This window comes from Anabas testudineus, chromosome 6, assembly GCF_900324465.2.
Source record: "Anabas testudineus chromosome 6, fAnaTes1.2, whole genome shotgun sequence".
Taxonomy (NCBI): Eukaryota; Metazoa; Chordata; class Actinopteri; order Anabantiformes; family Anabantidae; genus Anabas; species Anabas testudineus.
The window spans coordinates 18,896,296-18,914,183 of record NC_046615.1 but is presented as its reverse complement, the minus strand read 5'-3'; the positions used below and the strand labels follow the sequence as shown (position 1 = coordinate 18,914,183).

The window sequence follows — 17,888 nt, the reverse complement described above, 5'->3', positions numbered from 1 at the left end:
ATAGTCATTTATTTTTTGTCTTTTATCAGTTTTTAAAACTTTATTGTTCCAACATTAGTCTATTTTTGTCAATATTCATGTATTTGTATTAGTATTTTGTTATTTTAAGTATTTAGATTTTACATCATTTTATTGCCAACGTCTTGTGCGTGAGCTAAATAAAATATCTATATAAAATAATATCAGTATTGCATTGAAAACTAATCAAAGCCTTAATTACCCTTCTTATCTAAACAACATAGGGGTGAAGAGATGTCTGTTAAGAACGTCTCTTGTGGTTTCGCTGCTGCACCTACACCCATATTTAAAGGGATCATTTTGGACTTCACAGATTTGATTCTGGGGTGGGTTTGAGGGAACAGGCAGGGCATGGTTGTTTCCATCCTCAGCTGTGAGCCTGCTGTTGTACCAACTATACCACAGAACATCCCATTTAAGAAACAGTGTAAACGTACCCTCCACTTTTAAGGCACGACCGCCCAGGCAGACCACTACAGAAGAGTCAGCAGCAACATGGAGGCCTGCAGTGGGACCAGATGGCTCATGTAGACTCAGTCTGCTTTGAGGAATTAGGAAGGCATGCAGTTTGGGGAACACTTGTCATTTTACACAAGCTTTTGGCTGGCCTGGTGGGTGCCCCAGTGCAGCCTCCATAGCTTGTGCCAATTTTTTTCTACCTATACACCTGTTACACTTCTCGTCTTTGGAGTCATCAAGCAGATGTATGTTATGCTGCTAAGACCACTGAATAATATATTAGAATAGAGTTAAAAGTTTATGTTTATCAAAGACACCTCTCTGTACAGTTATCCAGCATTTTTACTGGTTGCTTATTTACTTTAATTCAATACAGCACAACTGTAATTTGTGTAAACTAACATAGCTTTCAGGTGTGTATGTAAATCAATGAGGATTTGAAAGGATGGAATCAAGCACGTCTGTACAGACAGTACATGCATGTGAAATACACCCTCTGGGATGCCCTTGAGCAATTCAGAAACTAAATCCGGATGGCATACAGAAATTCTTTGTGAGCCTTAATTTGTCCTGCTGCTCCTCATGTCTTGCCTTTGATGACTTGGGTGTCCTACTCCTCCTGACCTCCCAGCCTATGGGCTCCCTTCATATTAGCAGCCTCTCCTTTGCTTGCAACTTTATTTATATGCACCCAAATCACAGCCTCTTGCTTCCAACTTTCTATTTTCCTCCTGTGGTCAGTGAGAAATGCTTACAGATGTCTGAGCTGTGGAGAATTACAGGCTAGGAACCGGCAGTGCAGAGGGAGGGGGTGCTAACTTCTGCCCGCTCTCTCTTGGAGCTGTTCTCTGTAACAGTGGCCTGGGGAAACGAGAAGGAACATTTGTATTCATTAACAAACATCGAACCTCTGTTGTAACTCTCTTTGAAACCATCTACAGTACTGTCCAATGAGCTTTTATACATGCTGATATCCTAATTCAATTTATCAAACTATACACATCACATATCTGTGTTCCTTATTGTGCCAAATACATATACAAGTACCTTGAAAGTAAACATAGATAAAAGTTTCAGCTCCTTGCCCCTGGAGGCTTTATTGTTTATGACATCCAGTGTAGGACAGAGTTACCAACAGTGCCAGTGAAATTACAACAGTGCAGTTTAAGAAGCTTCATTTTGGATTTTTAATCTGTCGAACTGCCACAAAGTGACCGACCTCTGACTCAGCAGCTGACAGGGACACAAAACTAAACTCCATAGAGCAGAAGATATGAAAGTCACGCTACAGTTCCATGTCTAAACTAGTGCCATGATCCCTCTTGGGGACGATTAATTTCCAGCACGCACTGCCTTTGGGATTTACTGTTCCTACTGATATTTCATACTTACTCCCAACTCTCCATGTTGGAAACAGGTTATATCACCTGACTCCCATTACACAGAAGAACATTATCTTCTGTACCTGACATACCATTTAAACAACAACATTTTCTAAATAAAAACAATACAAACACACTACAGCTGAACAGTACAGTGCCCATGTGAGGAATGTCATTAACCTAAATAAGGGTAAGTGAACTGTACTCACACACTCACGCCCACACTCAACTGTGCCATGCTGCTGTATTTATTATACTGTACTGCTGCCATGGAGCATTTTAACACATTCAGTGGTCTGACCCCTGGGTGGACTTTAGGCAGCAGGTCACATGGGATTAACTGATGTCTGTCCATCCAGTCTTTTTCTGGAAATTACCAAAATGAAAAAACAAACAAAATCAAACAGGAGGATTTTTTTAACAGTTGCATCTGTATTCCATGTATTTATAAAACTGTCAACATTACTGTCAAAAGCAAAATCCAATAGGCTGCACTTCCTGTTCTTATAAAACAGCGTAAGCACATAAACTGCCTTACGTTGTCGTAAAGCATTACAGATGAAAGGCAGTGTGCACACTATCCTTCCTCATCTCTGGTCCCAGTGCTCTGCTGCAGTTTTTTCTGACTACTTCATAAACAGGGTTTTCTCATTTGAGGTGCTCACATCGTGCAGCGACCCCTAGTGGCCAGTCTCCGCCAAAGCAGCCTCGTCAGTAATTAGACCTCATCGATGGCAAATGATCAGCTTTGTGTTTCACACCACATCATCAACATGGATCAGCAGAGGTGCACAATGCAGCAGGGATATTAATTAAGAAAGACTCTTTGGAATAAGGGTTATTAAACGCATATCAAATATACACACACACAGATACAACACACACTCTACTTTGCTGCACACATCAGTTTCATTGTACCACTGAAGGTACACAACATGTAAACTGAAGATAACTCCATGTTCATTTCACTAGCAATGTAAACTATATTACACATTATTTTTTCATATTTAGAATAACTAAAATGCTGCTAACAGCTATTTTATTATTAGACAGATTAGATCTTGTGCACAACATCTCTAAAAACTAAAAAAATAACAGTTCCTAGTGATTAAATAACATCGGTAAAGTGCAGTTTTTAAAAAGCCCTTAAAAACGTTTGTTTCCTGAACAGGTCTGGGATGGGATCCAGTTTGTCAGTAGCAGCAGGGAAAACATCATTCCCATTAAATCTTAACAAAAAAGTTGTGATTAGTTATCAACTTAATTATTATTATTAACACAGCACATTACGTTTGTACCTTCTGGTTTCTTCACAGTACATTTTAGGCTCTTAAGTCACATTTTGTGATTTTATCAGTGATCCTTTTGGTCAGGGGTAATTCAGCTTCTGTACACTGAGTCCCTCCTAAGATGACGGGTCTGTCAGGTCAAAGGCCGTTTACCAGGCCAACGCGCCTCGACCTTGTGATGAGTCTCCGTCCTCACAGCCTCCTCTCCAACACGCCTGCAGAGACTCTCGGAGGTACCTGCAGGACCTGGTAACTAACTAACTAACTCACGCTGGGCGTTTCCAAGCGCCGCTGGGTTAAATAACAAGGTGGTGGAGCCTCCGCTGATCACAGGCACCATCAGCAGCAGATCATCAGCATCACAGAGACGAACCAAGACCTGAAGACCGAGCAACATGAGCAGGTAGGAACCGTGTCCACGCCAAGGGATGCACGGATGATGGCATCTGGAAGATATTAGCCTATAAATAGTATTAATAGATTAGAGCTTGTACTTTAAGTGTAATTTTAGGTAGTTGTACTTCAGTCGTGTTTTTAATTCCATACCGTTTAATTGAACTTAATTAACTGTATCCTGTCGCTTTTTCTTCATGGACAGTGTGTGGTTGTCAGCAAAGGGAAGTAATTAACGTTAGTCTGAAGTAATTCACATTTTAGGCCCCTGATTTGGTGCAATGTCAATGTTCATAAGTCCCAAACTAATAAGTATTTGCTAAAAAGAGACAGTCACACAAATGCTGCATGCTCCCTGTAAACCCTTCAACAGGCCACAGAGATCTCACAAAGTCATACTTAATATATTATTATATATATATTACTAATATATTCATATTATATATTTAATCCCAGTGACTTTACTATTTCATCAAAATCATCCATTCAGTATCTAGATCTGCTGCCTTCAAGGGAGTTGAGAACAACACTTAACTATAAATCAGTTAAAACATATCAATGTGCACAGTCAAATACACATACAGTGTTATATTTCATGGTTTCACTGCAAACTATTTACATTAATATACACCAGGAAAATAACCACACACACACCTGTGCACATTCACAAGGACCTTCAAGGTCAGTTTAATAATAATAATGTCTTTTATCTTCTAAATGTGGCACTACAACTGGATAAGGTTTTTCTTTTTTAAAACCTGGCCCATCACCTAATGAGTTTTTCTCTTTATCACAACATATGTTTCCACTGAGACCTCTTCAACCTACAGACACAACGTGGACTCCAGAGTTAACTTCATTAGGGTTGATGCGTGCTTTAGGTCCAGCCCCAGTTGTGACCCTGATGTGGTTTATGTGCATCCATGTAAGGAAGGGTGATTGCAGTTAAATGGAAACTAGGATAAAGGTCATAAGCAGGTGTTTGGTGTTAAGGTGGAGAGAAACTAACATTTGACCACCCACGAGTTCAGATTCACTAAAGGTTTGCATGGACCAATGTGTTCTCAATCAGACATCTTTTGCTGCCATGCTCAGAGATTAGTAGGTTATGACAAGAGACTGGTAGAATAAAACCATATTAATTAATGAATATATAATTTTGTGTAATTATTATTGTAGTTTGAGGCAACTGGTATAAGTCCATCAACAGATGGTTGTGCAGCAGCTGTCTCAGAGGGTGAGCAGCAGTCTCTCTCTACACCGATCGGCCTTGTTTCACTTCCTGAGAAGTGACAGCTACTCGTCAGTAATTCATCACACTTTTTAGACAATTTAGCCTCAAGCTGTAAAAGTCTGTACACTCCTTGTGGTTTGTTTTGCAAACCCTCTTCAGTGAACTCGTTGAACACCCAGAACATCCACCTCTAAGTTGTAAATTAAAACTAACTTGTTGGCTGCAACATAATACACTGGAGGAAAAGAGGAAGTAGAGGATAATATGATCAGAGAGATAACAATTTCATAATTGTCCTGCGATAATCTCTCTTTTAGCTTGTATCACTAGTAATATTCAAATCTATTGTCAGGTCATAATAAGCACCCATCATAATGTATCAACGACACCATTCACACTATTAAACACTTTCCTGCACTAATTAATTTGCAACATTGTGATTATAGAACATGATGCATGTTATTTAAACTATAGACTGAGAAACTCACTCGCTTCCACCTCTGTTTGAGTCCAATAAATAAAAACAACTAGTATGTCATGGATCATTCAGCATCTATTTGGAAAGGCAATAGGAAAGCTGATTGTTTTGTTTACAGTGGCTATCAGAATCTTTCTGCTGAACTCAGTTTGCAGTAACAGGTTAACGTAGAGCTTTACCGCTGTCATCCATATCATCTATACGACCACAGGTTGTGCAATCACTGTTGCAAAGATGGACTTCAGACTTTGGATTGGCGTAGGACTGACCATTCTGACGAGTTGTACAAAATGTTGGGTAACAAAAGGTTCACCCGTGTAGTACTTCGGTGTAGGACATAATTGGGCTTTGTTGGTTTTGTTTATCTCTGCATTTTAGGCCAAAGGTCAGAGCCTCCGTTGTGATCTTGAGGCCAAAAGTTGTACGAGAAACAGCACAACAATCAAAACTACTGTGTTGACTTAGCTGATTTTTTTTCTGGCCCAGAGCTGCTGAAGTTAGTTTTGATTTGCAGACATACAGGATAAACAGAGAACAGGTAATCAGTCCAATCTATGTCTGTGTCTATAGCACTCAATAAGCACAAAGTTTGTGATTTAAGCAGCTGTACTTGATAAACAAAATGTTGCTGATTAAACATTTTCTTTCTGCAGATGTCTGATTAGCCAGGAGGAGGTGCAGAGCTTCATTGAGAGGTGTATGACAACCGTGGGCACCAAGCCGCACCATGCTCGCAGCCTGGCTGAGGTGCTGGTGGAGGGAGACCACAGAGGCCACTACAGCCATGGACTCAACAGGATGGGTCAGTGGGAATCCTAGAGGGTTATCGCTTTAGCTGAATGTAACATCGTGGTGGTGACCGTAAAAAAACTGCATACTAATTCTAATTTCTCAGATGGTCAATGCTAATAATATACTGTAAATTGTATAAAGCTCTCATTAATGCAATGCAGTTAAAGATTCCTATTCTTATTCTCAATCTTATTTCTCATGTTCACTTCAACAGACATGTATGTAAAGGACATCCAGACAGGAATCTGTGAAAAGTATGGTGAGCCAGAGGTGGAGAAGGAGAGTGCAGCCACAGCTCTAGTGAATGGAAAGAACCTCCTGGGTCCAGTAGTGGGAAACTTCTGCATGGATCTGGCTGTGAAGAAGGCCAGAGAAGTGGGGATTGGCTGGGTGGTTGCACACGGTGAGACATTTGTTTTGTGGACATATTTATATGGTTAAAAATGACAATAGCTTGTAGACCCGTATGCATTATTATAACATTTGAATGGCACTTTTCTTTTTCAGGTTCCAACCATTATGGTATCGCAGGACATTATGCAATGCAAGCTCTGAAGGAAAACATGATTGTGAGTCCAACATGACCACCTGATTACTAAGTACATGAAAACTGATCTTCCAGTAGATTGCTCCCTTTTCATGTTTAGTTCAGCTTTAAAAATCTTATTTGAACAATTTATTTTATCTAGAAATCTTTTTATATTCTATGTCTTAAAATAACCTTCACCCTACAGGGCATGTCGTTCACCAACACGTCACCACTGGTTGTTCCCACACGAGGTAAAGAGGTAAAAAACTTATTCTAAATCTATAAAATCAATTCTGCTAGCTCGTGTGTATGACTTGGTCTTTGTGATTGAGCACACGTTTGATGCAAAGGATTAGTATGCACGTAAACATTATGAGTAGTGTTCATCTAAACCAAATTCTTCCATCCTGTAACCGTCATGTCGTTTGTAGTGCACTTTGGGCACCAACCCTATCAGCGTGGCAGCTCCTGCTAAACACGGAGACAGCTTTGTTCTGGATATGGCCACATCAGCAGTAGCTATTGGAAAGGTAATATCAGGTTTATGGTGATTTAGTTTGAATGATATGTGTTTGTCCTGTCTATGTCATGACATCACATCGTGTTGAAAAAGAATATTACAAATCATAATATTGACCCAGTCAAAGTAAATTCGAATAAGTACTTTATATTAAGTAGTGTAGAACTATTTATTATTATTATTTATTATATATTAAGCACTGTAGGCTAAGTCTTCCTCTTCTCATTGAATGTGCACAGGTGGAGCTCTATGACCGGCGTGGAGACCCCATCCCCGAGGGTTGGGGTTGTGATGCTCAAGGGCACTTGACAACAGACCCCAAAAGAGTCCTGAGTGGAGGGGGACTTGTGCCCATCGGCGGCAGTGAAGCCACGGGTGAGAAATCGGTTGATGCAACTGTTCGCATTGCAACTGACATTCAGCTGAGCGAGTTAAAGATCAAACAGCAAATGTCTTGCATTCAAGCTTCGACATCACATTGTGTCTCTGTTACATTCAGGAGGGTACAAAGGTTACGGTCTGGGAATGATGGTGGAGGTGTTCTGTGGGATCCTGGCTGGCGCTCAGTACAGTAAAAATATCCGCACGTGGAAAGAAACCGACCGTGTTGCTGACCTGGTATGTTTGTTTGCTTGTTTCTTTTTGGCTTGTGTTATGAAGACAGCATATCCCATAAATTCCCGCCCCCGATAAAGTAACAGATAATGTAGTAAATATTATCAGGATGTAACCAGCTTCCTCAGAGTGTATGAATCACTGGTGCACACTATGACTAAGTTGTAAACTGGAGTTTATGACGGTATCATAACTCAATGCACCAGGATAATTTAGTGAAACATCCACTACTGTTCCTATGAAGCTTCTTTTACAATATAATGATGATTAACTTATCAGAAACAAATAAGGTGAAATAAGTTCTCTGTCAAAAGCAGCAACGAAGTCAAATAAACCAAAAATGCAGTTTGGTTGCAGTCCAAACACACTCCTTTGACAGCCCCTGTTATCTAAAAGATAAGCACAATCAGTGGGTCCGACGTAAAGCATATTACATCATAGCTCTCCTTGCTGTTTGTATTGGGTCAGTCCACAGTGTTGTCATTACCTGTTTGGTGTTTTCAGGGTCAGTGTTTTGTGGCAATCAACCCAGAGAACTTTGCTCCCGGGTTCAGTGACAGGATGTCAGACCTGCTCTCCATCCACAGAGGGTTGGATCCTGTGAGTAAACACCACTGATGCAATGTTGATATCCATGTAGAGTGGCTTCAGAAAATATTCAGATTTCATAACACTTTGCACAATTTGTAATGTAACGTTTTCTTTTCCTTTTTTCTCTGTGATCACTGGCGTCATGCCAAAAGAACTGAAAAGTGCTTGACAACTGCTCTCAATCCCGACCACAGTTTCTGATGCACATTAATGTCTATCTATCTGGGAAATAAATTCCCCCTGCTTTTTCTAAGGGTTAAAACCCCTTTAAGACAAATGAATGGCTTTATTACAACTTTATTTTGTTATTCTAGGCCAACCCTGACATTCCTGTTTTGGCTGCTGGAGATCCAGAGAGGATGCACATGAAGAAGTGTGAGGAGATGGGCGGGATCCCGTACCACATGAATGTCGTCAACTACATGGTAAAAAGTGGAAAAAAAAAAGTTTTATTGACAGATGTTCCCCTTTACACTCTCCAAACTATACTTTTCTGTCTGTATTCTAAATATGGCACTACAACCGGCCTCTAGCTTAATTCTAATCCACTTGACAGCACCTGCAAAACCTCTAAAACTCAGCAGTTAAAGCATTTAAAGTAATTAATGAGATTTTTTAAAGACTGACTAACTCTAACTCCACTTCCACAGAACCAGTGTGCTCAGAGGATTGGCGTCAGTCCGCTGCTGCCGTGTGACAGGCTCATCTCCAATTAGTCGGTCAAAATCTCCATTGAGCAACTTTAGAATGCAACTCTGTTTACGCACATCATATAAATAACAATTATATTTTATTAATTATTGTTCATCTATTTTCCTAAATCTATTTTTGTAAATGTTTTCATGACAAAATCTAATATACATTACATTTGTGAAATAAATGCTAAAATACAATATAAATATATTATAATTTTAATAGAAATATGTTTTTCTGTATTAGAATACATGTTTAATTTTGTGTTAAGAAGCTCCATCTTTAACAGTGAATTATGTAGCCTACAGTTTTTGTCCAAGGCTCTTTTAAGTTGTAAATTTAGGTGTTCTGGACGCGAATGTGGTGAGAAAGGTTGAGCGATATAATGATCGTTGTGGTGTGTCGTCATTAACTTGACAGTTGGGTCATTGCTTGTTTTGGGGCCATGTTAGCTGCTCTATTGCAGTGACATTTCGAAACTACTGTGAACAGTGATTGCTGTGTTGCACAAATATTTTTTAACGACGAAAAGCATTTTGAATTGGCTGTGGGAGAAGGTCTGTTATTATCTAATGTACCTTATTTAATAAAGACATACAAATCACATGTTTTGTTACATTGCATTGTTGTTTTTTTAAAAATAATTATCTACAATAAAAAAGAAAAACCCAACCCTGATGCCAACCACCAGATGGCAGCATAAGCCATAAATCTAGGTCATAGTCTATTTATATCTCAGTATTATTAATAATAATAGTTTCTAGTTTATATAAATAACTTAGAACACAGACATTACAGCAGCACTTAATTTGAAGACTATGTGTCAATCTAAGTATTGTTTTAGCACTCGTGTGTGTAAGTGTAATCACTCTGCATTTACATATTCATAATTGAAATGTTTGAACTTAATATTGTTAATATTTTATCTCATAGGTGAAGTTAATATATCATCAACATATATAATCAGCTATTTCTTTTTTTTCTTGAAAATGTTCTATGCATCAGGTCAAAGGGCGTCACAGCTTGTAGGATTTTTCACCACTAGATGGAGACACAGTATGTCTATAATTCTGCCTACAATTTAACTAAGCAAATAGGTAACAGACTCCCATTAGACACTTACCGCACAGATGATCATGTTTCAGCTGACACCAAGTTATTTAATCCTAACTGATGCAATATGTACCTTCTCATTTCTTAAACAACCATGTCGGAAGACAGATCCTGTGGTCCTGGAAAAGAAACATCTAAGAAGATTAATGAAACTACTAACTACTGAAGATCATGATGAGTCCTGATTTAATCTGTTCCAGAGTGATGGGTGCATCAGAGAAAGAAGAGAGGCGGGTAAAGTGATGGACCCATCATGCCAAGTGCCTACTGTACAAGCCTGTGGGGGCAGTGCTACGATCTGGGGTTGCTGCAGTTGCTCAGGTCTAGCTTCATCAACGTTACGTGTCCAAACAATGAGGTCAGCTGACCATCTGAATATACTGAATGACCAAGTGATTCCATCAGTGGATTTCTTCTTCCCTGATGTCATGGGTATATTCCAGGATGACAATGTCAGGATTCCTTGGGCTCATATTGTGAAAGAGTGGTTCAGGGAGCATGATCATTTCCACTCATGGATTGGCCGCCACAGAGTCCAGACCTTAACGCTACTGAGAATCTTGAGGATGCGACTCAATCTGTCTAAGGATTAGGATGACAGTCCTCCGCTTCTGTTGTTGTTTTTACTACCACTACTAACAGAAATATGTAATATTGTTTTAACATTAACTGTTTGAAATTTATCCTTTAGTATTACTGACGTAATGTGTACACATATAGTTTATATGGTGCTTGTTAGCTGGATCTTACAATCTTCCATCAATTATGAAAGTACATTTTTCGCAGCTCCCTTTTAAAAAATAATTAAAGGGAAGGTCTTTTCCAAAGCCACAAGGGAGAAGGGGGCCTGGGCAGTGACAGATGCCCAAATCAGGACCTTAATCTCCCATGCCAAAAGTCCTGGCACTGGGCCTTGGACCCTGGATGTCTCGTTAACACTCTGCTGGCTGCAGACAAAAGCAGAGAAATCAACAAATCAATGGGCTTTCAGTTCCACCGGGAAAAGGAAAGGAGGTGGGGGTGGGAGGCTAGGCTGGACTGGGCTAGGCCAGGTCAACGAGTGGATATGAAGGGGATGCATGGAGATTAGGTTTTTCCTGAGGGGGAAGGTGTGTGTGGGGTGGATGGAGAGATTTGCAGAATCCAAGGATTAAGGCACAGACTCTGAAGTGTGTGTGTGTGGGGTGAGTGTGTATGGATTGATGGTTGGGGTCAAATCTGCCCTGGCCTTGGCCTGGTGCCCTTGTGGGGATTAAACAGGGCCCCAAAGGGCCCCAAGAGCCGAGCCGCTGGCCAGGATTAAGCAGATTCTAACAGGTGTTTTCTTTTGTGGTCCTGATCTGTCCATCACTTGCAGAATGAACAAATCATGAAGTGACAATCTATTATTGATGAGGTAGTGATGCCAAAAGGGCAGAAGAAGTGTGTGTCTGATTTTGATGCATGGTCACAGGAAAAAAGTCAGATGAGAGAGAAAAAGATTAAGTACACTGGCAGCAAACTGCGAGGTTACACAGACAAACACACTTTGAGACGCTGACGTCCTGATGCAGCTGATCGGCTGCAGGGATGGAGGTGGAGGAGATTAGTGTAGCTGCTGTTGTTGACGCTTTCACGCTGTTGGTGTGTGATCAGATGAGCTTGAAAGTCAAAGAGGTTGTCACTTTTAACTCACATCACCAATCACGCTAGGACACAGAACATTTGACGATGTGAAAAGAAAAGACACAAACTGCTTCAAATGTGCAGTGGTAATTAAAACATGCAAACCAGTGTGTTTAAAAGAAGTTCAAATTTAATTCAAAATTCATATTTCTTTGTGTTTCTACTGAAAACTAGGGAAGGAAGGCGGAAGGAGTGGAGCAATGGTGAGAGTGGGAGGAGAGCTAGAAAAGCTCTGCTGCTCTCCTGCTGGGTCTTTAATGAAGTGGAGCGACTTCCTGGTTTGTTCCTCCCAGCTGTTGTCCCTACAATGCCAAGATATTTGGCCTTGGCTCTTTGTCCTCCTTGGGACACCATGCCTCCAAATGACCAAGTGAACATGTAGAAATAAAAGCAAAGCACCTGGTGTCTTGTTCTCTCCAACTGCTTGGGAATGCAAACGTCTCTCCATCTGCTGCCTCCCCTATTAGGGATTTGAACTGTGATGATTGTTAGTGCTGGATGAAATTAAAAGTGCAATGGAGTGCACTGGTGGCCTAGTGGTTTGTGCGCAGTCCACGTAACCCAACAGCCCTGGTTCAAGTTTGCCTAAAGGCCTTTGTTGCATGTCCCTCTATCTCCCCCTATGTCCTTTCTGCCTCTCTATTCTAACAAACAACGCATAACATGCCAAAAAATAATAATTAAAAAGTGCAATGATGCTGTGGTTTGAAGTTAGGACGGGAATAGTGGATATTAAATAAATGCTGAATATTCTTATATAAATAAATATTTTCCTCCACAGTCTCAGTAGTCTCTCTATTTCTTTCACCAGTTACAGTTTTCTGTATCCTTTATTTTATTTTCTGTTATGTATTTTATTTATAGCATTTTATATTATTAACAAAGAAAAAGAAAAACATAGATAGCAATTCTGCATTTTGTATGTTCTCAAAATTCACACCTTAAATTCAAACCAAATCAGAATAACACTGACGAAAATGTGTGTCACAATTAGACTTCAAACCAAAGCTCAAGCTGAGAATATAGCAGAAACCTAGAGAAGCTCCTTATTTTACATCCAAAACCCACCAAAGTGACTCATTGAGTTGTCTACCATGACATTAACATCTGTTTAGGAACCCTCTGGCTCACCTACATGAAACTGACATACAGCTAACGGTGTGAAAAAGGGAAAGCAGACTCTTATAAGTCTTTGTCCTCACATAATCCAAACTGATATAAGAGAAGAGAAGAAAAAACAAGAATCAGGCCGGAGGATTTCACGTAACACCCTGTCATTATTTGGATTACTCCGAGGTAGTGAGTGGATTGTAACTTCCCTTGTGTGGCTTGCACACCTCTGGGTATCAGGACCTCCAGCTTCTGTCTCTTACACCCACATGTCAACACAGCTCAGGTGTTAGATGGCCTTTGTCTTTATGTGAAGTTCTAATGACATTTTAACAGTTGTCCCTATATGTTATCCACTTAGCATAATCCTGTGTCCACTTAGCTCTTTGTCACTTTCTCTTAATTTCCTGTCATCACCTTCATTCACACATAATTTTTTCTTTTCTCACAGCTCCGAACACATTATTTATAGTGCTTTTTGGTGTAACTAAAACATGAAGAAAGAATAAAATCAAGATAGAATATTTTTTTAGACTTGTAATGACATGTCTCAAATTCTACAAACTGCAGGTTATTATTATTATTATTCAATTTTGTAGCTTCAGTTTGGTCTTGTCAATATTATTTCCCCACATTGGCTCTGAAAGCTGAGCTTGCAGGACACGTTCCACAGATAACGCTGTAGTGTATGCACAAAGTCACAAATCCCTTTTCTCAGTGTCATGACTTCCACTTAACAGCAACAGTGCTCGTCATGTGCAGCTGGTGCAGGTGGTCAGCTGCTCGTGTTCTTGCATTTGCTCCATTTTGTGTAAATTCTCTCACGTCGCTCACAGATATCTGCCCAACATACTTCAATGTAGTGGCAGAGTTACACTCTTCAGATGGCTCACACTTCCTGTCAGCTCCTTTGAGTCGTGAAGATTTCGTCACTTGCTCCATCCCACAGCCAGGTGGGCTGACATCTGAAACAGAGGGTCACTGAACAGCATGGTGCTGTGACTTCACGCTGCACGCTGGGATCTTCTCAGAGATAGTTGACGAGACACTGCCACGTCCTGTTATGAGGTGACGGGTGTGACGCGAGGCAACAAATAGTCGTAATCTGACTGCTTTGACTGCAATTATTGCTCAACTAATCTCTCAGCAGCAACCTTGTCACGCCAGAGAAGGGAGTGCAAAGAAGTGCATTCGTAATTATACCAATTAGTGGTCAAATAATTATAAATTCTACATTCAAAAGATAATGTTCACTTAATCTGTGTTTCTTTTATTTACCTTTCCTCTTAAGTATTTAGTTTAGTGCTTTACAATTACAATGTTCTTGTGACAAAGGATGCACAAAAAGTGTCTCATTATCATGTGACACATGCTCAATAAATGAGTTCTTACATCTACTTAGTTCACAGAATATTTAAAGACAAAGCAAATTAAAGAAAATGCAATGGACTGTTCGTACAAATACTAATACAAGTCGCTCAACGGTGATAACTTCAAAGCGTCACAACCTTTTGATCACTGACCACACAAAGGGCCACATCGCCACCCCTTCCTGCTAAACGGCAGCTATTTTCCTTCTTTGCTTTGAGGTTTGCATGCCTATTTTTCCCTTTGATAAAAAAGGTGCTGCATGCATGCATCATTGTGATTTGGTTCATTTCTTCCCTCTGGGCAAAAGAAGGTGTCATCCAAATACGACAGGATTAGTGGAAACCAAACCTTAACATACTCCCAGAGGCAAACTCTAACACAGAGAATGCTCCACTCCATTAGGCCACCTGTCACCCAGTGTGTGGTGTGCAGCCAGGAGTCAGAGGACAGCTAATGTGTGGCAACAATAACAGGTGACAGGTGATGGAGGGAGGGATGGGGACAGCGGCTCACCTTTCTCCGTGGTTGGTCACTCACTGTTGGTTTAGTGGCTCCCAGGCCAGAGCCCAGGGCCTCTGTGATGGATGGGTACAGCTGAGATGGTCCTGGTTGGGGGAAGCTGAGCTAATGAGGGCCGGGCGGGGGCATAACCTGACCCAAAGGGCATTGAGAAGACCCTGACCCCCTATAGTGAGTGTTCACCAGCACTGTTACATGCCTCTCAGCAACGGGAAGACAGAGAGCACACAGAGTACTGGTGAAGCAGTGAAAATTAGAAATTAGAAATTTTCTAGTTTATTATAAAAGAATTTAAATTTAAATTTTATATTTTATTCATTCATTGCTGTTTGGAAACGTGTGTTGGAAACAGTCTGACTTTACGATTTAATTTAGATTCTGCCTTTTGGGAGATTTGTGGTTTCACAACTGATACTGTAGCTTTTTATTTAAAATGTCACCAAACAGATGTGACGTTGAGAAAACATTTAATTCCATTCTAATTTTAATCCATAATTTCATTACATGCAGCTGTGATTTCATTTCCAGTTTCATTACTGGAAATTACATTGAGTGTCAGCTGGATGAATGGTGGCATGTTGCTGTGTCCCTGCCAGCTCAGCAACACACCTCCCATCCATTATCCATCTGGGACCTTTACCCCCCTCCTTTGCACACATACAGCACACATCCACCCTCCACCCACCCACCTCCCCACCCGTATAAACACTCAGGCACACAGGTTCACCCAATTACATCATTGAACGTTGGTAGATCTCACACATCTCATCTATCAAACAGAAATTTAGGATTCAATTGGCTTTTGTTCTTCTTGTAATAATTTGATAATGAATTGAAATGAAACTTAATATTTACACATTTTAATTAAAAAACAATCGTAATCACAACTTTCAGTCTGCATACAACCCTAGCAGCCAGTCAGGTAGGGCAAAGGACATTTGTACATCCTCAAATATTAACAGTGGCTGATTTACAAAGTAAAAATGACAGCAATGTTGGATGTCCTGCATGTAATGACTGCAGGTCTGCGATTCATAAACATCACCAGTCGCTTGGTACCTCTGTGGTGATGCCACAGACTTTCCTCTAGATATAAATGTCATTTTGTCTGCTGGAGTCTGGAATGATCACAACCACTCCCTTCAAATGAATGAGTACAACATCATTACCCAAACAAGCAAGTGACAGTTTATGTAAGTGTTTGAGTGTGTGATGGATAAGAAGAATGAATGTACAAACATTGTTTGAACCTGTTTGAGGTGAATAACAGTTAACATGAATCAGGAGGTCAGACTGCTATCACGTCTGTGCACACTGATATATTTGTCTTCATACTTCATATCTGTTTATCCAGCTGCACTAATGGAGTCATTAAGAGTAACTCAAGTGGATACGACCATAACTAAAGTCAGGATGGGGAATGTGTATCTGCTTTCAGAGACATAATTTACCTCCACTGTCTAGTCTTCAGTGTTTTCATTTCCTAAAAAAGCAAATTGAAGCAAATCAAGGAAAACAAAATAGAGTAGAACTTCTGTTTTAGTATCAGCAATGTGTCTTTCTGTCATGAGCACAGTTTTGCATTTTTGACCTTGATAAGCGGAACCTCAGCACATATAGTGGAAAGAAAAAGTATTAGTTTTAGTAAAGTACAAACCTTTTAGAATTTCATGGTTTTCTACATTAATTTGTTATAAAACGTGTTGAAATCCTCGTCTAAGTCAAGACTATTAACTAATGTGATGTGGCGAGGCATGGGTCACATGAGTGGAGCAAACTCAGATAGTTAGAGTGGTTTTTATCAGTCGAAGTAGCTATAGTCCACATCTCCAAACTAATTTTCTTAACTTATGCTAACAACTGACTCCAATTCACTTTTTTGCAATCATTATTCAAACGATTCACATACTTTCTTCATTTGCACCGTGTGTTTTTTATGGTTGTTCATAATAAAGACATAAAGGATCAGAGTTTTTTTTTTTGTTACTTCAGGCACTTTTTATATTTGTAAATACTTTTGACTTAGATGAAGATCATATCACAATTCTATGACAAATTAATGCAGATAACCATGAAATTCTAAAAGGTTCACATACTTTTTTTTCCATTATATGTGCTGAGATTCCTTTTATCAAGGTCAAAAATGCTGAACTGTGTTCACGACAGCAAGACAGGTTCACATACTTTCTTTTCACTGTATGCATTTAGAGTTATGCAAGAAAGACGAAGTGGATGAAAATTAAAGAGATGCTGCATATAGGCCATTAGAAATTGAAAATCGGCTTTAATTTTGCATTTATAATCTAAGATGCTAAAGTCCTGTTTAAGGCTATTTTAAGGTCCATACAGTGTCAGCTGGTCCTTACAGTGAGACTACACCACACCACCCCCACTCCTTCTTTAGCCAACCACCACAGAGAGGAAGTGCCTGGTTTGTTTGGTACGATCGTCAGGACAGCTGGTGCCTGGGCAGCTGCACGGCTGCGGGGTGGCTGGGAAAGAGCCCGTCCCCGGCAAACCCAGGAGGGGCTACTGCATCTGCTCAGCTGTCGACCTACTCACCCCCACCTCTCTTCCTTCACAGCCTCCCCCCCGTACCCCCACCATACTTCGTCAGCTGAGAACAGCAGGAGAGACAGCTGGCCGGTGTTGCCAGGGAGAGAGGAGGATGTGTTTATATTTGTGTGTGGGGGTAGAACCAGGCAGCAATGACATCACTGCAAAAGTGATGCATTTAAACACATGCGTACACCGTTGTGATCCTGTTCATTGGCTGCAGTGGCATCACAACAAGCTGATCGCTGAATAGAGTTTATAGTTGCATTGAATAAAGATAAAGATAAACTTTATTGTCATTGCAACATCGTACAACGAGATTAAGGTGCCAACCAGTCTGTGCCATATATATATAGAATGAAAAGGAATAAAAAAAAAAAAAAAAAAAACAGAATAAATAATCAGAGACAGTCAAAAGACAAAATAAGACACAACAACCCTTCAAGTAATCAAAGAACATCACATTGTGCTCCGGACCAGCTCACACTCCCACAAGTGAGCATACTGTCACAGTTACAGTACTAGTTTCTATAGTCCGTTCTTTACCGTGTTTAATGTAGT

At 40.1% G+C, this 17,888-nt stretch overlaps 1 protein-coding gene across 1 annotated transcript; it reads left to right on the top strand.

Moving 5' to 3' along the window:
• Positions 1-5,666: 5,666 nt before the first annotated feature.
• LOC113166099 (uncharacterized oxidoreductase YjmC-like) lies at positions 5,667-9,572 on the top strand. The gene is made up of 11 exons (XM_026366060.1): positions 5,667-5,791; positions 5,907-6,055; positions 6,260-6,448; positions 6,553-6,614; positions 6,780-6,833; positions 7,006-7,104; positions 7,334-7,469; positions 7,594-7,712; positions 8,214-8,309; positions 8,615-8,725; positions 8,951-9,572. The coding sequence occupies exons 2-11, from the start codon at positions 5,953-5,955 to the stop codon at positions 9,014-9,016; spliced, it is 1,035 nt and encodes a 344-aa protein (XP_026221845.1). The 5' UTR covers positions 5,667-5,791; positions 5,907-5,952; the 3' UTR covers positions 9,017-9,572.
• Positions 9,573-17,888: the final 8,316 nt, after the last annotated feature.